Source organism: Phaethon aethereus (assembly GCF_964289735.1).
Source record: "Phaethon aethereus genome assembly, chromosome: 9".
Taxonomy (NCBI): Eukaryota; Metazoa; Chordata; class Aves; order Phaethontiformes; family Phaethontidae; genus Phaethon; species Phaethon aethereus.
In genome coordinates, this window is record NC_138585.1 from 27020394 (window position 1) to 27042541 (window position 22148).

The 22148-nt window shown below is 44.8% G+C and overlaps 1 protein-coding gene across 2 annotated transcripts in view; it reads right to left on the reverse strand.

The window, feature by feature from the left end:
• Positions 1–22148, reverse strand: part of RSRC1 (arginine and serine rich coiled-coil 1) — a gene marked incomplete at both ends in the record, with an annotated part of 163044 nt that overhangs the window by 18373 nt on the left and 122523 nt on the right. For both annotated transcript variants that reach the window (XM_082003686.1, XM_082003687.1), the window contains one exon: positions 14044–14112. In XM_082003686.1, coding sequence (XP_081859812.1) covers positions 14044–14112 — 69 coding nt within the window. The remainder of the gene's footprint in view (positions 1–14043; positions 14113–22148) is intronic.

Below are 22148 nucleotides of genomic sequence, written 5' to 3' on the forward strand. Positions count from 1 at the left end.
CTGATGATTTGAAACTTTATTAATGTCAACTTTGGGTTTAAATGCTGTCACACAACACACACGATGCCCTTGATGTAAAACTCAGGTCTGATTTTCCCAGTGGGACTTGGCTCTGTCCTTTTGCTTATTCCCCCTGTATTTTTTTAATGCTTCAGGTTAGACATGAGCTCAGAGGAACATTACATTAGCAAAGGTTTTTTTCTCCAAATCATCTCTTTCTGCACAAACTGAAGAACGTTGACGTTTTCAATGCTTCTATAGCACAGCCTCTGCGCCCCGTGACGAAAGCCCTCACAGAAACCTCCTGCCCCGTCACCGCAGCGGAACGGCGTGTGCCCAGCACAGCGATCGGGTAATTAACGTCTTGATTCCTTTTGACTCAGCGTACAGAAAAAAATACAAAGTGCAGTATCATGTGACCAGTGTTATAAAAACACACGTGAAAAAAGTGAACCCTGGTGCTGACAAGAAGAACGTGCTCTTTCACCGCATTAATGGTCCCTAACTCAAAATTACACAAGAAAACATACTTTTTAAGAGCAAGAGGATTTTGCCTCCCTTCCTTGCCAAATTTTGCCAATAAAGCAACACGCCGTTGCAACAGACCTTCCTAGCTACTCTTTTGGGAACTTGGTTGGTGCTACGAACCCATAAATACGTTTAAGTCAAGCGCTCATTAAAACCAAGCTGAATCGGTGCTTCCAAATCCAAGCTAGCCTGGCCACCTGCGCAGGCTCAGACTGAGGTGGAAAGTGTCCCTGACTCCCTCCACCCCCCCGGTCAGCTGAGCATCCCAAATCCAAAACACAGCCTCCCACTGGCTCCTGTGAGGAAAATTAACTCTATCCCAGCTGAAACCGGGACGCCCACTCGCCGCGGCTGAGGGCTGCTGGGAGGCTCGGAGTCCCCTGGTGTAGGGGAAAATCATGGAATCACGGAAGGGTTTGGGCTGGCAGGGACCTGCCAAGGCCACGTAGTCCAACCCCTGCCGTGAGCAGGGACATCCCCAACCAGAGCAGGGTGCTCAGAGCCCCGTCCAGCCTGACCTGGGGTGTTCCCAGGGATGGGGCATCCACCACCTCTCTGGGCAACCTGGGACAGGGGTTCACCAGCCTCACTGGGAAACATTTCTGCCTTCTATCCAGCCTAAATCCACCCTCTTTTAGTTTAAAACCGTTACCCCTTGTTCTGTCGCTACAGCCCCTGCTACAAAGCCCATCCCCACCTTTCTCCTCAGCCCCTCTCAGCCCCGGCAGCTGCAGGAAGGTCTCCCCGGAGCCTTCTCTGCTCCAGGCTGAACCCCCCAGCTCTCCCAGCCTGTCGTCCCAGCAGAGCTGTTCCAGCCCTGGAGCATCGCTGGGGCCTCCTCTGGCCCCGCTCCAGCAGGTCCGTGTCTCTCCTGTGCCGAGGGCTCCAGAGCTGGACGCAGCACTGCGGGGGGGTCTCCCCAGAGCGGGGCAGAGGGGCAGGATCCCCCCCTCGCCCCGCCGGCCACACACGGGTGGGAGGGGGGCGGCGGTGGGGCGCAGCGCAGCCCTCCGGCCGGGTTCGGTGGGCCTGGAGCGCCGGCAGCTGACGGCAAACCCCTGGGGCGCGACCCGCAGCGGGACGGGGCGCCGGGCTCGGGGGGGTCTCCGGGGGAGCGGGGAAGGAAAAGAGGGAGGTACGAAATACGAAGGGGCAGAAGATGATGGGCAGCCGCAAAGCAGTCTAAAATTTAAGGAACACCTTTAAAAGTCATTATTCATCACAGAAGCTTTAACAAAAAGTCTGGAATGGATTTACTCGAACAGCCGTTACCTGTGGGGGTCTGTCAATCCCCTTTCTGGTGATCGGCTCCGCGGACGACGCACACGGCCACGGAGGGTGGCCAGTAAAGATGCCACGTTCCACACTGCAATTTTACCCTTCACGTTTTTTATTATTGCTATTTGGATGCTTTTCCTGATACGCTGCACCATGCCACTGCGACCGCACAAAACTTCACATTTTTCTATTATCCTCGATTTGCTGCTGCTTACTTTTAATTATAAAACGTCAATAAAAAGATTAAACACACATGAAAAAAGATCACAGTGTGTGCCAGATGCTGAAACATCCTCCGGAGACTGGAAGCGCACGACCAGGTGTTTGTGTCAGCCTAATGAAGCAACATTCGCACACAAGGGACACGGAGGGTGGAGCTGCAGAGACTTACACTTCGCTGAAAACCTGCCATTACGAAGGCAAAACCGGAAAGATCTGAAATTACAATTTTGATAAGACAGTAAAAAAAAAAAATTTTCACATATTTATACTGAATATGTTATCTATACTAAATAATTTGGAGACTTAACGGACTGAGTTCAGGTCGTTGCCATAACAATAAACTTCAATAAAATTTACTGAACGTAAACTATGACCTAAGGCAATAACTAATGAACTTAAGGGCATCCTAATATATTTCCGTATCACTGAGTAAAGCACTTTAACTTATTACAGCTACATGGCCTGACCTCATGCAATCAAATCTTTTCGTAGCAGATTCAACCTGTGTTTTTAATACCAATTACCTCAAGGTACAGTCTTTTAAATTTTACTAAAGGAAGCGCTAAGTAAAATAGCTGTTTTGTGATGGATAAACCACTGGTTAGATCCTCCATGGGAGAACTCTTGTCTAGCAGCTTAAAGATGAGTGTAAAAAAAATAGAGTTTATTGTTTGGGGTACGTGCAGAATTTATAATTAAGGGATCTTCTAAAAGTTGAGTCCTCCACGCTTTCTTGTACAACTTTTCTTTTGTGACCCCCCCACCTCTCAAAACCCAGCCAGGCTTTAAGTCCTCAGCCTTCCAAGTACGTGCTTTAGCGGCGGCACCAGGATGAACTCATCCTGCTCACCGGGCGACGCGGCGCAGGGGATAGCGGGGAGCACCCTTTGCAGCTCCGTCCATCGATGGAGGATTTTTGGTAGGAAATTCTGATCTCAGTTTGCTGCCACGGAGGGTTCGGTAAGCCAGCAGGAGCTTAAAGGACAGCGCTCGTTGCATCGCGCTGCCGAAACACCGGGCAGCACACACACGCCGAAGGCACGGTAGAAGCGAATCTTCTGATAGTTTCGGTATCTAATTAAATTGGCGTAGTAAAATAGCATTTTCTTCACCCTAGTTAGTAAAAAAAGAGTTACCTGAATTTCTTCTTCTTCTGAATTTCTAATAATATTACTGAGAGAAGCTGATACGGTAGAACGAGAGACTTCCAGATCAAAAATGTAGCTCCAAGACTATGCAATGTATGGGGCTGATTCAGGACAAGGATCCACACCGGCTTAATAACAACGTTTTAGCCAAACCAAATCCAGACTTTGAGGCACTGAAAATCTGGATTCAAATATTACAACTTGGGCCCACCACGTTTATATAAACCACATTTCATGCATTTTCCATCAATTAGTTAAACCCTTCCCATTCCTTCTCGGCAGCCCCTTGCTGACGCTGTCCCGCTGCAGCCCTGAGTTACATGGCAGGAGATAGTTGACAAAACATTGAGATTCTTCCCAAACTGATCAAAACGGCTCCGTAAGTACATGCAAGTTATCCTTCTTATCAAATTACTTTAAACTAGATTTACACATCTATTTGATACTAAATATAAAGATAGGAGAAAAGATACTTTAAAACCACCTACGAGTGTGCACATATATGCTAATTTAACTAAATCCATAAAATACCTTGTTCCACAAGTGCATTTAGGCTACAGCAATACATTACATCAGTTGTGCAAAGCACAGTTTCCCTGCTCTGATTTAAATCCTACTAAGCCACGTGTTCCAAAACCTGCCCTAAGAGGTTAGGACCAGGACTGCTGCGAGGACACTTTGGGTACAAACCCCATCTCCTTCCGACTTGAGGAGTTTAACCTCCTTGCTAATGCCAGGCTAAACCTGCCCGAGGTGTCACGAAAGCAGCGCTCGCATCGCAGTAAAATCTGCGAATAAGGCGCCAGAGATTTGTTTTATTTCTCTGTTTAAAGGACAATTGTCTCCCGGCACTAAGCGCTTTAATGCCTCTCGTTTGCATTCCCTCCTTCCTCCTGCCCACGTGGGCTTCATTTCCAAGCCTATTCAAAATGATGTTTTCCAAGCATGTGCCACATGACTTGTTCATATAAATGGAGCAAATTAAACTGTCTCCACATATATCCTATCACATTTGTAGCCCTGATTTCTCTCCTTAGCACGTGGCCAAGACACCGTATTATCTGCCTGCAGAGGTTGACCTCAGGATATTAGATTCTGCCACATAGCTCTCTTGTACTAAACCGAGGGGAAACACTTAATCACCCCTGCCTTTTCAGGAAAAAATCAACTTTAAATTTGCCATGATGAAAAATCAATAAACCAGTAATTGCTTGGCTTATCATTGCGTGGAGGAACAAATTGGGAAGCGAAGCTTAGCGTCCACACAGATTTCAGTGAAACACACAGAGTTTCAGGATCACTAAGCCAGAAAAGGAAAAGGTCTCAGAGTGATAATTAAATCTACTCATGCTGATTTTCTGCCAAATTTATTTCCCCAGAGTATATAAAAATGTTTCACTGCTTACTGGGTAGGCATAACTAATCAATTCAACGCTGGGCCAACACACACGAGAAACAGAAAATGCAAATTCCAGGATAAAGGCATCAGGACAATACCCGCCCCAGCGCGAGCACCACCGGCACATCGATTTACCTATTGATTGATTTCAAAAGAACAAACCGTATTTAGTTGCATTTTGAAAAAAAACACAACTACTCTTTTCCATGTTATCTGATGTAAACCCTTCCGTACGTGCACCTCCATGGTGCACAGCGTGAGGCTGCGAGTGCCGGCCGTGCCGCAGCATCCCCGGTTCCTCCTCCCCACACGACTGCGGGACGCGTGCTTCATGACAAGATGTATTTTAAAATGAAAATTTAAAAATATTATTATGCACGGCATTCTAAGAGAAGCGATCCAAAAATCTCACAGCAACGCAATCCGAGGCATTGGACTCCTCCTCTCGCAGCACATCGCGTGCTTTATTCCAACTATGGCTATCACCCGTTCCGGCTACTTTGAATCCGGCTTGCCAGGCCTGGAGTGAAAATCAGGTTTGACAGTAAATCCCCTTAAGATTTATGACGTCATTTTTTCAGACAGTCCCAAATGGAAACACATAAACAAAAACAAAGTAGAAAGAGCCCTCCGCTGAAAATACTCTCGTAAAAACAGCGCATTTTTTATTAATAGACCTAATTTCATGCAGCAAATTAGCATAGCTCCAATGGAAGTGCAAATGTAATAAAACTGATATATTCAAATGAGACAGAGGGAACCTTTTTCTTTCTTGCTTTGCTTTTTTGTCACAAAAAAAAAAAAAAATCATTTTGCTGTGTGTCCTTCAACTGGCTATAGGGACTATGGTAATTAAAACATTTAAAACCGCACAAGCCCCTAGTCTCTAATCTGGAGCTCGGGTCAGCTGTCTGTAGATTCTAATTTGTCCTCGATTTGTATTCATGACAAGAAAGCGCTGCATATTTAACAGCAAACCAGCAGGAGGGGGCATTGGTGGGCTTGGAGGTCAAATAATTTGATTTCCAAGCAGATTACATGTAACATCCAACATCTAATCTCACACACGATTTGGCAATAAAATTACAATAAAAGTAATGTTACGACACCATGGCTATAGGCTGGGGTTTTGCGCGGGCTGAGAAACAATTGCTTTATCGGCACAGTCGCGTTTGCTTCCTGCAGCAAAGCAGCTCAACTTCTCCCGAGTAAAGGGTACGGCCGTGGCGCCGGCGCCTGCTGCCTACGCGGGCTGCCAGCCCAGACGTTTCCTTTTGGAGAGTTACATTTAAAACCATAAAATGCTGAATATTGGAGGATTCAAAATTTTTTGAAAATTAAAAATTTAGAGTCTTTGGGGGGAAAAAAGGAGTGTTCTTTTTTTCCAAGTGGCCTTTGAAAATGGTTTATAACAGTTTATTGATGAATCTACGGCTATTTTAGGCAAACGCTTGTTTGAAGACGAACAGACAGAATGAGGTTCATCAGGCAACAACTGCCAAAACACAGGGAAACTTTTGTAACTGGACATTCCTTACAGGACTAATACAATTCCATTATTAATGTTTCAGCCGGAAGGGCTTGGGGGAGCAGGCAGGGAATCACTACGAACAATTATGCACATAATAAAATAGTTGTGTGAATTAAAAGAAAAAAAATCAAACTGAATTGATTTTTCACTTCCCCCCACACACACATTTACACAGCAGAAGCTCATCCAGAGAGAATTTGATGATCAAACATATACAAAATTGTTCTGTACAACAAAACCAAAAATAGAAACCCCAAATAATGTGAAGTAATCGCAACACTTTTTGTACAAAGCATGGAAAAGCTGGGAATGGGAGAAACTAGAAGCGCATGTCTGTCCACCTGAGTCACACCTCCGAGCAGCTACAGGTAAGCTGTGAATTACAAAAGAGCAAATCAAAGAGGGTTCAAAATTGGCGACAGAAGCCGTAGGAGGAAATGAGAACGAAGACAAATTGCAAAAAGCTCTTCTTGCAAGCAAAAGATGTCAACGGTGCCCAGCAGATGGAAGCTGCATGGCTGAGACGGGAAACGGAGCACACTCTAGCTGAAAGCAAGAAGGACAAATATCTTGTTTGTAAATACATTCGGGACAGAAAACTGCACCAAACTGGTGTTTTCCATTGTGCAATTCCTCTGGATATCTTGCATGGACTCGGTAGGCTTAAACACTTGATACACAATTTAGTAAGACCATTTATTTTCCAGTGAAAATAAAGCATTTTATTCTTGATTGGTAGCTAACTCCTCAGACAAATTGATGAATTTTATTTAACAAGCTTCTCTTCAGGAAACATTTTCTATTCATTTTAGAACAGTAACATCCTCACAACTTTTTCAAAGACACCACAGGACAGTTTTTATGGTGCTTTATTAATAAATCGAAAAGAAGCCTTCCTCCCGCTTTCTCTGTAAAGTACCATTGTTTCCAATTCACTAACCAACCCTTTTTTTTCCCTTCGCCTTTCCATAGTCACCCTTTATAATCACTGTAGGCGAGGCAATTGCTAGCATATGAGCCACTCACAATGGGATGTAATGAAAAAAACACACACGTATTTTTCAGAACATACGCTGCAGATTTGTGCAAGCGCAGACCCAGTCGCTCACCCCGATGAGCCCCCGGGGCCCGGCGGCCCCAGCTGTGAGCCCGTCTCTGCAGTCGCTACAGCAAATCTCCCCTTTGGGCCCTAACCGTGGCGGGCGGGACGGCTCCCCGCGCGCCCGGCGCAGCTGGCCGGGTACCGCGGTGCAGACGGGCAGGGCTGGCCGGTCCGGTCCCTTTTCCAGCCCGAACCGCCAGCGCCACTTGCCCTGCCTTCCCCTCCCGGTCATCGCAGGTCCGGGCTACCCCGCTTGCCCGTTCGCCTTTTCTTCCTCGGTATCATATGTACCTTCTCCGAGCAGGATTAACTTTGAGCGCGAATTAATTCCTCTTAGCATCCCGTAGTCCCAAAGTAAAACAAACTAAATGATTAGAGCATTTTGATTTTACAGCCATGGATTCAAAGAAGGGTAATATTTCAGAGTTACCTTTTGTAGGTAAGTCCTAAATTATCATTGAACAAATCATTAATGAAATAATTTTTACCACTTGGAAAACTGTTTTAAATTCTCCTTGCTGACAGATATTATTCCACTAACTCAATATTTTCAAAATTGCCTTTAAGGGCTTTAAAAATGTTTTTTCTCAAAGAGAAACAAGCCAACTTGAGGTGTTTTAAGATAAAGTTATGATATTTTATGAAGTAGTTTTTCCCATTCCGAAGAGACTCCACCGCACAGACTCAGAGCTGAACTGGGATGTCTGGAACCTGGGAAGGATGCTTTATTTCTTCAGCTGTCTCTGTCTCTAGGTGAATAACATCAATTCAGTCATGATGCTGACTGCATCTGGGTCAGCGGGTATAACGCAATTCTGCCGAGGGAAATTAGTCCTGTATGAAGTCGTGAAGGATACACAAAGCTTTAACTCAGCAGAGCTCATAACTTGATTTTGAGAGACTTGGTGGAGGTGCCCAGACCAGAAACACTAGGCATCTACTGAAATACCATCCTTATCACTATTACATAAAACATATTTCTGCATTTTTCCCTGAAATGTCACGATCTGAATACAACACCGTGGCAATTCACACACCATAAGAGAAACGCGGTTTAGTATGGGGGTCATCTAGTGCAACAGGTTTAGGTGACTGTCATCTCCTAGTTATGTATTCTCGTCTCCTAACGAACCCCAGATCAGTCCCCGATGGATGGTTATACGATCCTACGTCATATCTCGCTGGCCTTTTTGAACGCATCCTCTGCGCGAACCATATAGCACAGCAGCACAGCCAGATGATGGAGAGATAAAGATTTGCTGTGGGTTGACCCCGGCCAGCAGATAACCACCCACACAGCTCTCGTCCGCTGTCCCCAGCAGGACGGGGGACAGGACAGGCACAGAAAATCCAACCAAAAAAAAAAAAAAAAAAAAAATTGTGGGTTGAGATAAACACAGTTTAATAAGAGAAAGAAAGAAAAGAAAAAAAAAAAGAAACCCAAGTGATGCTCCCACCAGCAGCCTGATGCCCGGCCAGTCTCAGAGCAATGGCCACCTTGGAGGACAAGTAGAACGATTACTTAGGAAGCAGTAAAGAGAAGCAAAAAAACCTGAAGGAACTTCAACCTCAGTCCTTTCCAAGCACTATGGCAGAAAAGAGGAGCTCTTCTCATTTGCAGTTCATTTAAATGATCAGAAGAGGAGTTAAAAAGATTGAGTGCCGTCTTGCAGACAAGTCAGAAAAGAGATGACCTGAACTTTGAGCCACCTGGAGCCACCACAAGACAGAGACTTCTCCCACAAGAACACAACCGCAAGGGAACAGAAGAACAATTTGTTAAGCCGAGTTCCTAGATTTCTAACTCATTTACTAAGGTGATATTCATATAATCTGGCTCCACCTAACCCTCCTAGAAAGCTATCAAAAGACTATGCACAGCAGATGGAAGCTGCATTACAGAAGAGCAAAACAACCGTATTCAGAGCCCTGATCTTATGAGCAGCCCTTCGCTGTTGAGAAAAGGGGGAATTAACAGCAGTGAGCCACTAGAGGCTACGAGAGTGGGAACACGGAGGCATTGTTTTCATTTTGCTAGGCTAGGTAATTCATGGGGTTACAGATTTTTACAAGGTTGTATTTTTCTATATACATAAAATGTATGTTGTGATGCCTTTTTAGTGCAAGAAAATCTTTTGAAAGGCACAGATGGCACTTTGGTGTCTGCTCCCTACGGAAAGCCATCATAGACAGATTTCTAAATCATCTCCCAATCTTACTGTATTTATATAAGCCCACTCTGCTTACTGTATCCACAAGACAAATTAGAGGAAGCATATTTTATTTTGCAACTGTTCTGGACACTATATTAGACACGTTGCAAAGTATTCGAGGAATCGACACGCTCAGCTGCATCAGGGCATCACAGCTCTGAAGTACCGTCATTCCAAACTTGGGACTTGTTTGGGTTTTTTTTTAAAGTGTCCTGGATTCCTATCCTACAGACAAAAAGACCTCTTTCATATCCAACGGTCTATTTAAAGAGCTATGCTAAGAGCTTAACACACTCCTGATGTAGCTTAAGTAAAGCCCGTAGACTTCAAAGGCACTGAGCCACCTGCAGCGCCCTGCTCAGCCTGCGGGACAAGCAGTAGGAATAAACACTCTGCTTTGAAGTTGCGGTTGTCTCTGAACCTGTGTTATCAACTTTTACTTGAGACACTTCTGAATTGCTCCCAGTTTAGCTTTAATCTATAAGAAGGTGCCCAAGCGTGTGCCCCACCGGCAGCAGGACCGTCGGGCTCTCCTGGGCTGACTGCCGGGCAGTGCTGGCAATACTCCTTTTGGAGATGCTCCTGGATCCATCCCATTTAGATGGGATGCGGGAGCATCAATGTGTCTATTATAATAAAGTTCTCGCAGTGTATCCCAGGTAATACAATTAGAAAATTAACATAAAAGAAAGTGTTTCTTTCAGATGTAACGATTGACCAATACTCTTTGAAGGGAAAAAAGGCTTAGCATCCATTTCACTGTTTTTTGAAACATCATTAAACTAAAAGTTTATTCTATGTGAACACCTCCAACCTCTTGCAAACAGAGAAACGCAATTGCTTAGTTCAAATTCTTCAAAGATAATTACATGGTTTTTTCCTTTTTGTCAAGCACAGCAGGGGCTTTGAGTACAAGATATTCAGTAAGACCGGAACATTGTACCTCAAACTGCACAGGGCCGGCAGCAGCCACTTTGTCAGGAGCAAAATGAGCCTACAATTACCAGGAACTTGGTACAAGTGAAAGTTGCCTGCCAAATTAACCCGTCCTCTGAAGCTGAGCCTGATGGGTGGACAGTGGCTAGCACGGAATAAGGCGTTATCTCAACGCTGGTAAAAGTGTGCTGGAAGGATTAAACTGAAGAACCAGAGGTGGCGATTTCACCCGCTGTTAGATGTACAAATTTGGGGATTTCTGGATTGGTTCTTTAAGCAGTCAGTAGATGCTAGTTGCTTTGGATTTACCTGATAATGCAAAACAGAATTTTTCAACTATTTTCTGGGAAAAAAAACCCCAACCAAAACCAAAAACAGATGAAGGAAATCAATCACATGAATTTTTTATAAAGATTACATTAGAGTTTTGAAATACAGACTTAGCATACTTCACTGTAAGTCCCACAATTTGGAGCTTATTAAGGACATCTAAATCTAGAAACAAACACGGGGTGGGAAATCATGTAAAAACGTATAAATCCCATAGGACAGCAACCAGCTGAATCAGACCTGCAAAGTACAGTTAATTTTCTCATTCACACATGAGGATTTAAAGAAGTTTGTTTGTATCTGAAGGGCAAATAAGCTTTAAATTGCTTTCAGAACTTATTGAGCTCCAGCTAAAGAAAAAATGGGTAAGGAAGAACATTGGAGAAATTTGACTGTAACCAAGAAACAGCACCTGAAGTCAGTACCTAAGGAGATGGCAACATGGAAACAGGTAGGCTGTGTTCTCCTAATCCAAAAATCTTGCTAAGGATCTGTTCCAAAATGAAATAAATATGTAAAAGTTTTCCATAAAATTCAGAGCCTTTGGAGCCCCAAAGATACTCAGACCACGATATGGCATGGCAGCTCGGGGAAAGAAATGCAAGCAGAGACAACTGTTTGAGACCACTTAGTAGTTAGGAAGGATTCCTGGAAAATAAGGGTGTCAAAGCAGGAAAAGGAGGAATCTTGTTGTCGGGAAACTGATGGGACTCTGAAAAAGATGTCAGTGCAATGGGGGGTAAACATAAGCATGTGCAGAAGGAGACTCAAGCTCTGGCACCTGGAAGGTATAAGACAGATGAGAAGATGTGAAGCCACAACAGATAAAAAATTGAAGTTCCTATTTTCACCTTGAAGCTCAACTCGGTGTGCTCAGAGGTAGGAAAAGAGAGGGCAGATGCAAGGAAACGTGGTGGGCTGACCCTGGCTGGAGGCCAGGTGCCCCCAAAGCCGCTCCATCACTGCCCTCCTCGGCTGGGCAGGGGAGAGGAAATACAACGAAAGGCGGTGGGTCGAGAGAAGGGCAGGGAGAGATCACTCCCACGGGCTGCAGTTCTTCACGAGCTGCTCCAGCCCGGGTCCCCCCACGGGTGCCGTCCTTCAGGAACAGGCTGCTCCAGCCTGGCCCCCCACGGGTGCCGTCCTTCAGGAACAGGCTGTTCCAGCCTGGGTCCCCCCATGGGTGCCGTCCTTCAGGAACAGGCTGCTCCAGCCTGGCCCCCCACGGGTGCCGTCCTTCAGGAACAGGCTGCTCCAGCCTGGGCCCCCCACGGGTGCCGTCCTTCAGGAACAGGCTGCTCCAGCCTGGGTCCCCCACAGGTGCCGTCCTTCAGGAACAGGCTGCTCCAGCCTGGGTCCCCCCATGGGTGCCGTCCTTCAGGAACAGGCTGCTCCAGCCTGGCCCCCGCGGGGTCCCAGGTCCTGCCAGCAAACCTGCTCCAGCCGGGGCTCCTCTCTCTCCCCACGGGGCCACAGGCCCTGCCAGGAGCCGGCCCCAGCGCGGGCTGCCCACGGGGTCACGGCCTCCTTCGGGCATCCCCCTGCTCCGGCGTGGGGCCCTCCCCGGGTGCGGGTGCAGATCTGCTCCCCCGTCGGGCTCCATGGCCGCAGGGGCACAGCCGGCCTCCCCGGGGGCTTCCCCGGGGGCTGCCGGGGACCCTCTGCTCCGGCGCCTGGAGCCCTCCTGCCCCTTCTGCCCTGAGCCGGGGGCTGCAGGGCTGCTCCTCTCACACCTGCTCACTCCTCTCTCCGGCTGCGGCTGCTGTGCCCGTTTTTTCCCTTTCTTCCCCCCATTCCCCAGAGGCGCTGCCCCCGTCGCCGATGGGCTCGGCCTCGGCCAGCGGCGGGTCCGTCTCAGCACCAGCTGCGCTGGCTCTGTCGGCCATGGGGGAAGCTTCTGGCAGCTTCTGGCCGCCGCCTCTGAGCCCCCGCCGCCCAGCCCTGGCCCTGTGAACTTCCCAGTAAGATTAGAGAGGTTGGAAAAAAAGACGATGTTTTGGAAAGGCTGGAGGAGATGGCACAATCAAATTGTAAACATCGCTACCGTCCCCATTAGGTGTTTTCTTCCATTTGCTACATACCCAAGCAACTGCCACCTCTTCCCTTTCGCACGACTTTTCCGTTAGTTTTGGTTTAGCCTAATGATTTTATCATCGCACCACAGTGGGAATTAAAAACACCTCAATCTCTTAACGTCTTAACTTTCAAGCTGTCAGAAACAGCTTTACTTCGTATCACTCTGCCCCACATACAGCGCCCTGCCCCTAACCAAAATATGATTGATATTTGGGCACAACACTGGTTTTCATACTAAATGAACCCATCAAAAGGCCAGCACTGAAAAATACATGATCTTCTCGAACGTGACACCGTCTTCAAACGTAGGTCCTGTGTACTGGGTGGTTAAAATATTGAGTGAACATCCATGCGGTGCCGGCGGGTAGGTAAGGGCACAGGGCAGGGGGAATCAGGAACACAGTGACATGGAGATTGTTCAGTGTATTAAGTAATGGTTCCAGCCCGAAACCTATCATCGTTTACATCAAGAGAGAGTTCGCTGCAGTGACCGACGTGCAACACATGTATTTCTAGCGTGAAAGCACTGCAAGGAAGTGAAGACATTCACGATATTTTTTTATGTTTAAGTCAATGCACAAAATACTGGATGCCACAGACGGCTAAATGATTCGTTTCCATTTGAACGACTGAGAGATGTTTTCTGAGCCTGGGATGTCTGTCACAGCTGACGTGAGAACTTGGAGGCTCCTTAGATTGTTTGCGTTGGCTCCACCACACCGGTGGAAACGTCTCTTCCTATTACTCACCGACATACATTTGTTTTAATTATCCAGGCGTTATACATTAACTTTCCAGCTCCCGCATTGCAGAAGAAAACCACTCAGATCCTGCCAGCTTTCAGCGCACCCGATTTCACCGAGAGACAGATCAGTGCACTCCGGGACACCATACGGACTACACAGGCAAAGTCAACCGCTGCTCTTACTGTTTTCATCAAGCAATGCAGCCGGCACACAAACCGGTGGTATTGGCTGGTCATAAGATCTTAGCACATAACTTTATCCCCAATTATTAGGTTGATTTAATGGCAGCTAAAATGTTTTTTAAAATCTGGTTGACATTTCTGGTGCATTTACCAGTTCTCGTTATCGTCACAGGAGCGTCACCCGGCCTGAGCAGAAAGCTGTGGTGGACCAAAGGAGCGGCGGACTGGCCGTCCTGGCTGCAGGTGCCCTCATAAGAAAAGCACGCAGCCCCACTGCAGCTTAGTCCCTTAAAAGCAGTTTCTGACTTACTGAATTTCGGTTTGTTACCAAAGAAAAAAAAAAATGCATTACCTTCTTCCTTTCTTTTCTTCGCTTCTTCTTCACTTCTCTCTTTAGCCTTCAGCGCTTCATCTGCTTTAGCTAAAGAGAAATACGACAACAAATGTTATAATTAGTTAATTTATCTTGCCAAACAGCAGCTCCTGGGGGGTTAAACCCAATTTCAGATTCCTTTTTGCATGTCCCACAATGAAGCTGATGTGCATTAAAGAAAAAAATGCGGTTCTTAATGTGTTTTCTTTAAAGACATTACTACAGCTAAGACAACAGTATAAATGGTATTGTGGAGGGTAATTTTTGCATGCAATATTAGTTCAATACAAATCTCTGTATTCATTTTTGAAGTAAAACTTCTAAGATTTTTTACTTTTAAACACAAATCTCCCCACTCTACTTACCCCCAAACCGAACTATAAATAAAAGCACCGCATTTAGAAAAGATTTGCTGCCATAGAGAGTAATCCGTAAGACCTCTTTTGAGGATAAGACAGAAACAAAACAGTATTTTCCTGGATGCAGAGCTGCAGATAGCATTTAAACCAAGAGTCAAATACCTATTACTTAGTATTAAATTAGGTAGTATACAATTTTCTCTTCACTGCAAATCATAGCAGCAGTACTTTATTCATGTTATAATAGTATCCTTTAAAAAGAATCTTTTTCCCTTTAGAAACCCCTTCCCTTATTACTTAATTATCTACTAGTTGCTCAACTGCAGGGGTTTTCAAACACTTTACTACAGATGTTAAAGAAGATTAAAAATATACAGCACAGTAACAAGGGACTATCAATATACTCTGTAAATTAATTAAATTTCTGTTCTAGCACATCATTTATTCTAAAGCATTAATGTCTCAAAGGAGCCATTCTCTTTTATTGCCATCTCGCTGCCTGATGAGTGAACTAAGTGAGAATAAGTCCCTAATAGCATTATACTTGATGAAATACTAAGTTTTTAAAAGTATCACCATGTCAAAAGGAAAAGAGCCAAAAAGAAACAGAATTTAGAATTTGAACCAGGCCTTCTTACACAATGACATCACTGCAAATTGTGGCGCAAATAGCAAACGCTTGTTCAGTTTTGCGCATACTTAGTCCTACCACCTACTGAATCAACCAATAATTTAGGAACACAAAATTCAGCTCAGGAGTGGGATAAGAAGGGGTCTTTCCGCCCCCGATGTCTTTTGTGGCCAGTAGCTACACCTTCTTAAAACATACAACTTAAATAGTGGTGCCACAAAACGATAGCAGTAATTACATAGACATCTGTTTCCATTTACATGCTTTTATACATATTTAGACTGCATTTAAAGTCATGAAATATTAAAACTTTTCTGCCAGAGAAGATCATTACAGGAATCTATTAAATTAGATAATAAAAACAAACTGCTAGTAACTCGAAAGACTTTTACTTCATTTACACTTTATTCTCCCTGGTAAAAGGGCAAGGATAATAGAAATTCCATTTAAATTCAATTTTGGTTATATCTGTAATTGTAGATATACCCCTTGAGTCATGTAAAATGCTCAGCTTATGTTTCTTTCAAATTATCCCGCTCAGATTCACATTCTACTCCTTACAACTGTCTTCAATATGTATTAGCAGAGCTCATTAGGCTGAAATTTAATAATGCAAACATCAGGTGGATTTCAAGAACCTCCATTATCAACACAAGATGGATTGCTTATATAGCTCTTGGGCCAACCGGGCACAATTTAGATTCAATAAACTACCATGCCTAAATTTGATTTATCTATTCCACTATGCTACTTTGTTCTTCCTTACCGATTTGTTGCTGCACAGGAACAATTCGTTGGATATCTCAATGCTTATCCGAGGCAAAAAATATTAAAACGCACATGAAAGATGTTACTGGTCTGTGACCAGATTTCTATTTTGTACTTGTTAACTTTAAATTGCTAATTTCCAACCCTTGTAAGTATAGCTAAAACGTCTCCTCGCAGAAACAGAGCCGTCCTTTCAAGTCCTGGCTAATTGTACGGACAATGTCGCAGCTTAGGAAGTATCACGAGGACAATTCTCTACACAAAATTGCTCATTAACAACAATTTAACTTAGCCCATAAGTCTACAGAGCAGTAAGTCTCTGAGGTTACAGGGCACCGTCCGTTACGAGCAACAGAAGTCACTGAAGCCATGTGTGGCTTTTGGAATTTAATGCCAACAATTCTCTTAAAATATTTTAAATTCTCTGTCATTATTCACTGGCAAAGCATCATTAAAACCTGAGATTTTTTTCGATCAAATCACGTTGCGATTAAACTACACTAAAAGATCCTTGCAACCGATTCCAGGGGTAACACACCCTCTCTGTTCTGCCCAATGCTATGCCCTTTCTCCGTACTTCAGGGCGTGCAAGAACACACGCTGGCCCCTCACGCTTAAAAGCACGTAGAAGACCTGATACTTGGACGAGAACTCAGTTGCCCTGCAACGCCCTTTCCTCAAGCCGGAGGAGGACAGACAGCTGCTCATCACCCCCAGCAGATCAAAGAAGTCACTTCAGCAAAAGTCTGGGTTTAATTGATCCAGGTAGCTGCAGTGCTGATATTGCTCCTCAAACTGGGCTTCCTGCACGGGTAAACAGCTAGCATGACAAAAGCCTGACTGCTTACAAAGCTTTCTAAAATATAAAATAAATAAATAAAGAGGTGCTCGAGCTTGCAGCCTTTAAGAGCACATCCAAGCCCAGATAAAATTACAATTCTATTGATTTTTTTTTCTCTGAAGGATGGGAAAATGACACACGGAAGATGCTTGAGATGTTTACCTACACTAAAATAATAAAGTTGTGAAATGCAGACATTTGCTGGTAGCTAGTGGACTATTAATGCGAGTATAACAGGATGAAAGAGCATATTGGTAATTTCCAGCTGTCCCCTATAGAAGCGCTTGTTCCCGCTCGGCCGGGATCAGCGGCTCATTGTGCTGGGTGCAGCACAAAGGAAGAAGAAATAAATCCTGTCTTTGCAGTGAGACTAAACTGTGAGCAAAGAGTACGGGCGTGCTGCACAGACGAGTAAAAGCTATGCGGAAGGGGAACGACATTGCTAAGTTACAACAAAGGCACTAACATTAATTAAAACTAAGCTACGTTAAGTACCTTCTCTGCTACTGAAAAGAAACAAAACTAAAACCAACACACCCTTAATGTTCCCATGTGCGCTAATATCCTAAATCTGAATATGTGAATGAGTTTTGAAACTCAGACTAGCTCTTTGATCAGCTCCATTCCACCTGCTTTCCAAACCCAATAACCACGTAACTAGACGCGGCTCGAGCCCGAGCCGGCAAACCCACCCGGCGTCACGGCCCTTTCTGAAGGAGCAAACGCCATTGCCCTGGATTTTGGGGAGCGGCGGAGGCCGCCGACAGCCGGAGCGGAGGGCAGCCTAATGGAAATGCAGCTTGCCTGCCAGATCTGCAACTTCGGTTCCTGTCGAGGAGCAATTATTGTGTACAGATCAAGAACTGCGGATCAATGAACTCTTGGTGATTCCCCAGGGCCACGGCTGGAGGGATGAGCCAGGTCCACTCCTTGCTTTAACCCGTTCAGGGCAGACCTGCAATGCCAGCTGAGCTCTGGCTGACGCTGAAAAGTGGGGAGAAAGAAAAGGAGAGGAAAAAAAGTGGATGACTTTGTATACTTTCCAGTTTGGGCAAGGGAGCGGGCAGGTGTTGCCGTGTCTCCTTGATATTATCTATAGGTTGACTGTAAAATTTTGGACATGAAATGAGACCTCAGAGACTCAATATAAGAAGAAAGGAGAGCAGCTTGGGAGCCAGAGAAACGCTGGGCCATAACACCAGCTGGCGTAACTCAGCATAGCTTTACCAACTTCATCCCATGAAACATCCCATAATCCCGTGTGACCGACTGTTCGCAGAGATTTTCAGTTTATACTCGGGTACTCTGCCATTCAAGCAGACTCTACCTGCTTATGCAGCAACCATTCGCTGCACACAGAAATGCAGGTTCCTGTCCATTTTCCCATCCAGACTTCATATACTCACCCAGATTTTCCTCTTTAATTCTTTCTTCTTAACTAATTCCATTCATTCAGAATCCTCTTCCCTTTAAATTGTTACTCCTTTATAGAAAGTCTCCCAACAAATACCCTCTCACTTAAGAAACTTGATAAAAGTATTTTAGTAAATTACAAGCGTTTAATAATCTCTGTCCCTCCTAAATCATACGACATGTTTTCTGTTCTCCTATAACTTAATCATTTTCTAGTGACATAAAAATCAGGAAAGGAAAAAGAGACTGAAAAAAGAACAGAAGAAAAAAGAATGAACAATCGCGTAGGTTTTGAAAAATATTTCAAACACAAAACGTTACAGATGATCTTATTTCCTTAGCAACGTGTTATGACAGATATTTGACATTTAACAGTTACACTACTACTAGGTGCTTTCTCTCTTCCAAACAACCCTCTCAAGGCATTATCTAACCAGTGTCCTTCAATTAAAGCCTACTCAAATCAACCACACTTCCCTCATAACTATTTAACTTCAGGGTTTGCATGAATAGTTACGCAAATAGTCACATTGATGATAGCTGATAAAGAGAAAATTAAAATATCCTACATGGTGCAGTACTTCATTATAGTGGCAGAGCACGGGAGACTCCCGGGTACCCAGGAAGCATTAGGGAAGCCCCAGAAGAACCCAAGGTTCAATCCCCGTTTTGTCGTCCAATACCGAGTTCCACCATACCTACACGGCTTTGAAGAAGCCACTTGTTCAGCCAACTAAGATTTGGGTCATCCCCACAGATAACAGGTGCATTAAAGCCAGACAAAAATTTCTCTGATCAAAAGCTCTTAGTACTATGATTAAAGAAAAAGGATGGTCACTAATGAACCCGACAATTTTCAAGGTAGAGTGAAAAACCATCTTTATGAACAGGAGCAAAAGTACTTTTCCTACTCCTTTTCAGAACTGAAATGATCATGCTTATACAACAAAAATGAGATAAATTATTTTAAAATGCCCAGCTTAATGACACGGCACAAAGAGAAACCGAAATACCAGCGGTAAAACACAAATTAATGTATTAATAATTTGAACACGTTCCCAAGTGCAATACATGTACCTTCAACCAAACTCCTAAATCCTAACAATACCCTTGGGTTTCTTTCCATCCACTGCATCAAATATTTTCTAAATAATTTCAGAACCATCTCTGTAAAAGAGTTTTACTCAACCAACTTCCAGCTGCTGTCATGCTCCAACATAGGAGCTTGAAGACGGGCAGGGCCTCAAGCCGTGGCAGGGACAACTGCATCAATTTTACACCGTCCCTTTTACTCAGGTAGAAAGACAAATGCGTTCTTAGAGGAACCGTTAGTGTGGAAATGGTCAGTATTGTCCCAGAACTGCAACATGCAGATTTTAAATGGCGGCACAGCCTTTCGAGTGGTAGGCTGTCCAGGATGATAACCTTGACAGGTTATTTGAACTCCTGATGTTCAGCCAAACCAGCGAGGACCCAGCACAGCGTGGTACCGGGACTCCTCCTCCCCAGTGCGTGTTGGCCTTTAATGTTGTGTTGGCCATGAGCAAACAGGTAGAGCGACCCACTCACGTGGTGGGCAAGCACAGCATGGGACGGACGCTGGGACTGAAGCAGATCTTCCCTGTACGAAGAACGGTAACATACGCTTGCACTTGCTCGTGCTCCACCCTTGAGCACAGCAAGAGAGCGAGATGAAGGTAGTTAAGGTCTCAAAACGCCCCAAAGGCACGTGATAATCAAGAGGAACAAATGAGAGTGTACTGAGAAGACGCATCGTGCGCGCGTGGAAGGGAGCGGGTAGAAGCAGCGTGGCGCCTGAGCAGCCCCGGGTTTTCAGAACCAAGTATTTCAACCCCTCTTTTCACAAGGTTTCGCAACAGAGTTCTGTCAGAATCCCTAAAAACACTGCTCTAACAACGGTCTGTATCTAGCAAATAGTTTAAACAGTTAAAATTACAGTGCGCAAACATGCCTTCAAGTTTTTTTCTTTGCTTAATGCTACATACTGAAATAAAAAAAAAAACCTAAAATATCTTAAAATGCATTGCTCATTATGGGACAAAAAGTACCGTTTTAACTACACTGTTAAGCTATAATTGGATAATTCTACTAACGGTACGTTTTCTTTGCTGGTCACCTAACCCTGCTAATACTTTTAGCTTTCTAATCAGTTCACGTGGCAGTAGGAGCCAATGGCCACCTTTAGCTTACCACAAAGATGTACAAAAATATGCTGCAAAAATCAATAGATTCTGCATTAAAATATGCTGTTTTACTGCATGGCATTACGCTACCAGGAAGCGCTGGAACAATCTCTTTGGAGACTGCATCTGATAAGACAAAAAAAGCAGCTTTTCCAGGAAAAAATGGAAAAAAAAAAAAAAAAAAAAAAGAGAGAGAGAGAGAAAAGAAACAGTCTTCACAAATAAATCTTCTTCTAAATAGCATCAGCCTGTCTCCAGCATCACTAAAACTAGTGGCTTTCAATGCTTTTGTAAAGACTCAGTGAATGGATATCTTCATGACTGCTACAGTTAGTTCTATGAGAAACACGTCTCCCAACCCACAGAGACAAGACAAAGTCCTAGAACATATGTATAATATTATTTTCTTTTCATTATTGAGTAGGGGAAAAATGGAAAATTAACAGCAGCAAAAAATGAGCTTCAATTTAAAATCGCAGCAGTTTCTCGTCATGCATTTTGCAATACAGCGAGAGGTTACGATTTTCCCCAGGCTTTCACCATCAATTTCTCATCTGTAGATAACCGCGGCGTTCCTCTGCGTCAATACTTTTATACACGTGAACACAGACCTGTGCGGTGCTTGCGTGTGTACCAGGTGCCCCGATCTACCTGCAGCGAGCACGGGAGCGATGCAGCCCCTTGCTAAAAAGGGAAAACCCCAACGGCAGCCGGGGCGGGACGGGGACCAGCTTCCCCCGGCCGCGGGTGCCGCCGGTGCTGCTCCCGGCGAGCGGGTAAGCCGTGCCGCCTTCCGCCTTCGTTAGGCGCTGCTTCCCCACAAGGTCCGGGAGCGACATGCACGGATTCCTGGTCAAAGCCCATTTGAGGTGTTTATATTCTAAAGTAATTTGAATTACTTTTATTTCCTCAAAAGACCCATGCTGGAGAGCACTGCCGAGCACGATGCTCCCTCTCGTGCTTCAGGTGGCTACACCTCGATTTTGGCAAAAGCCATACCTACGCTGCACGTAAATGAGATTGTTCGGGAGCAAGACACGGCGCCGGAGAAGGATGCTCTGCCGCGGTTCAGCCGCAGCACCGAGCCCCTGGGGTGGTGGAAGCGCTCGGGCGTTTGGGAAGCACCATCAGAAAGAGCCGTTCCCGGAGGGATGGGCACGTCGGAGTGATGCTGTAGCCCTGACCAGCCTTGCGCTGGGCCAAGGTCAAACAGTTTCAAGCAAAGATGCTAATTAAAAGAAATCAGAAGAATTTCAAGGTAGCAATGGGGCAGGTGCTGTTTCGGGGGTGGAAAGGGCATTGCAGACAGCGTGGCCCGGGCCAGCACAGCCCTCTCCCGGCGCCGCGGGAGAAGCGTGGAAGGTGCATGGAAGAGGCTTGGCCCCACGCCGCGATGCAGTTTTACCGGTAAAATCAAAAAAAGAGGAGTGTCAGGACACCCACCAACTGCAAACCACAAGTCACTTGCAAAAAAACCCCAACCAATTCAATATAATTGTGGACTTTCTAACTCTTCAAACTTAAGAATACAGGCCATACATTTCAAGACGTATTTGGGGAAAAAAAAACCCAGACAAACTCAAAAAACACATACGGACATGATATCTAAAATGTAGGCAAGCCACCCACGATGCTAATCAGAAAGACTTAGCCTTTTTTTTTTTTAAACACAAACATTTTTGCACTTATAAAATATTCAGTCAGCTCACATATAAAAATAATCCATTATTAATTTACAAGGTGTCATTTAATTTACATGCTATTTTTCTCTAGTATATTAGATTTATCAAGGCTCGTGGAAATCGTCTCTCCTGAATATTCATATACTGACACGTGATGTTACCTATTGTACATCCACAAAATTCCAA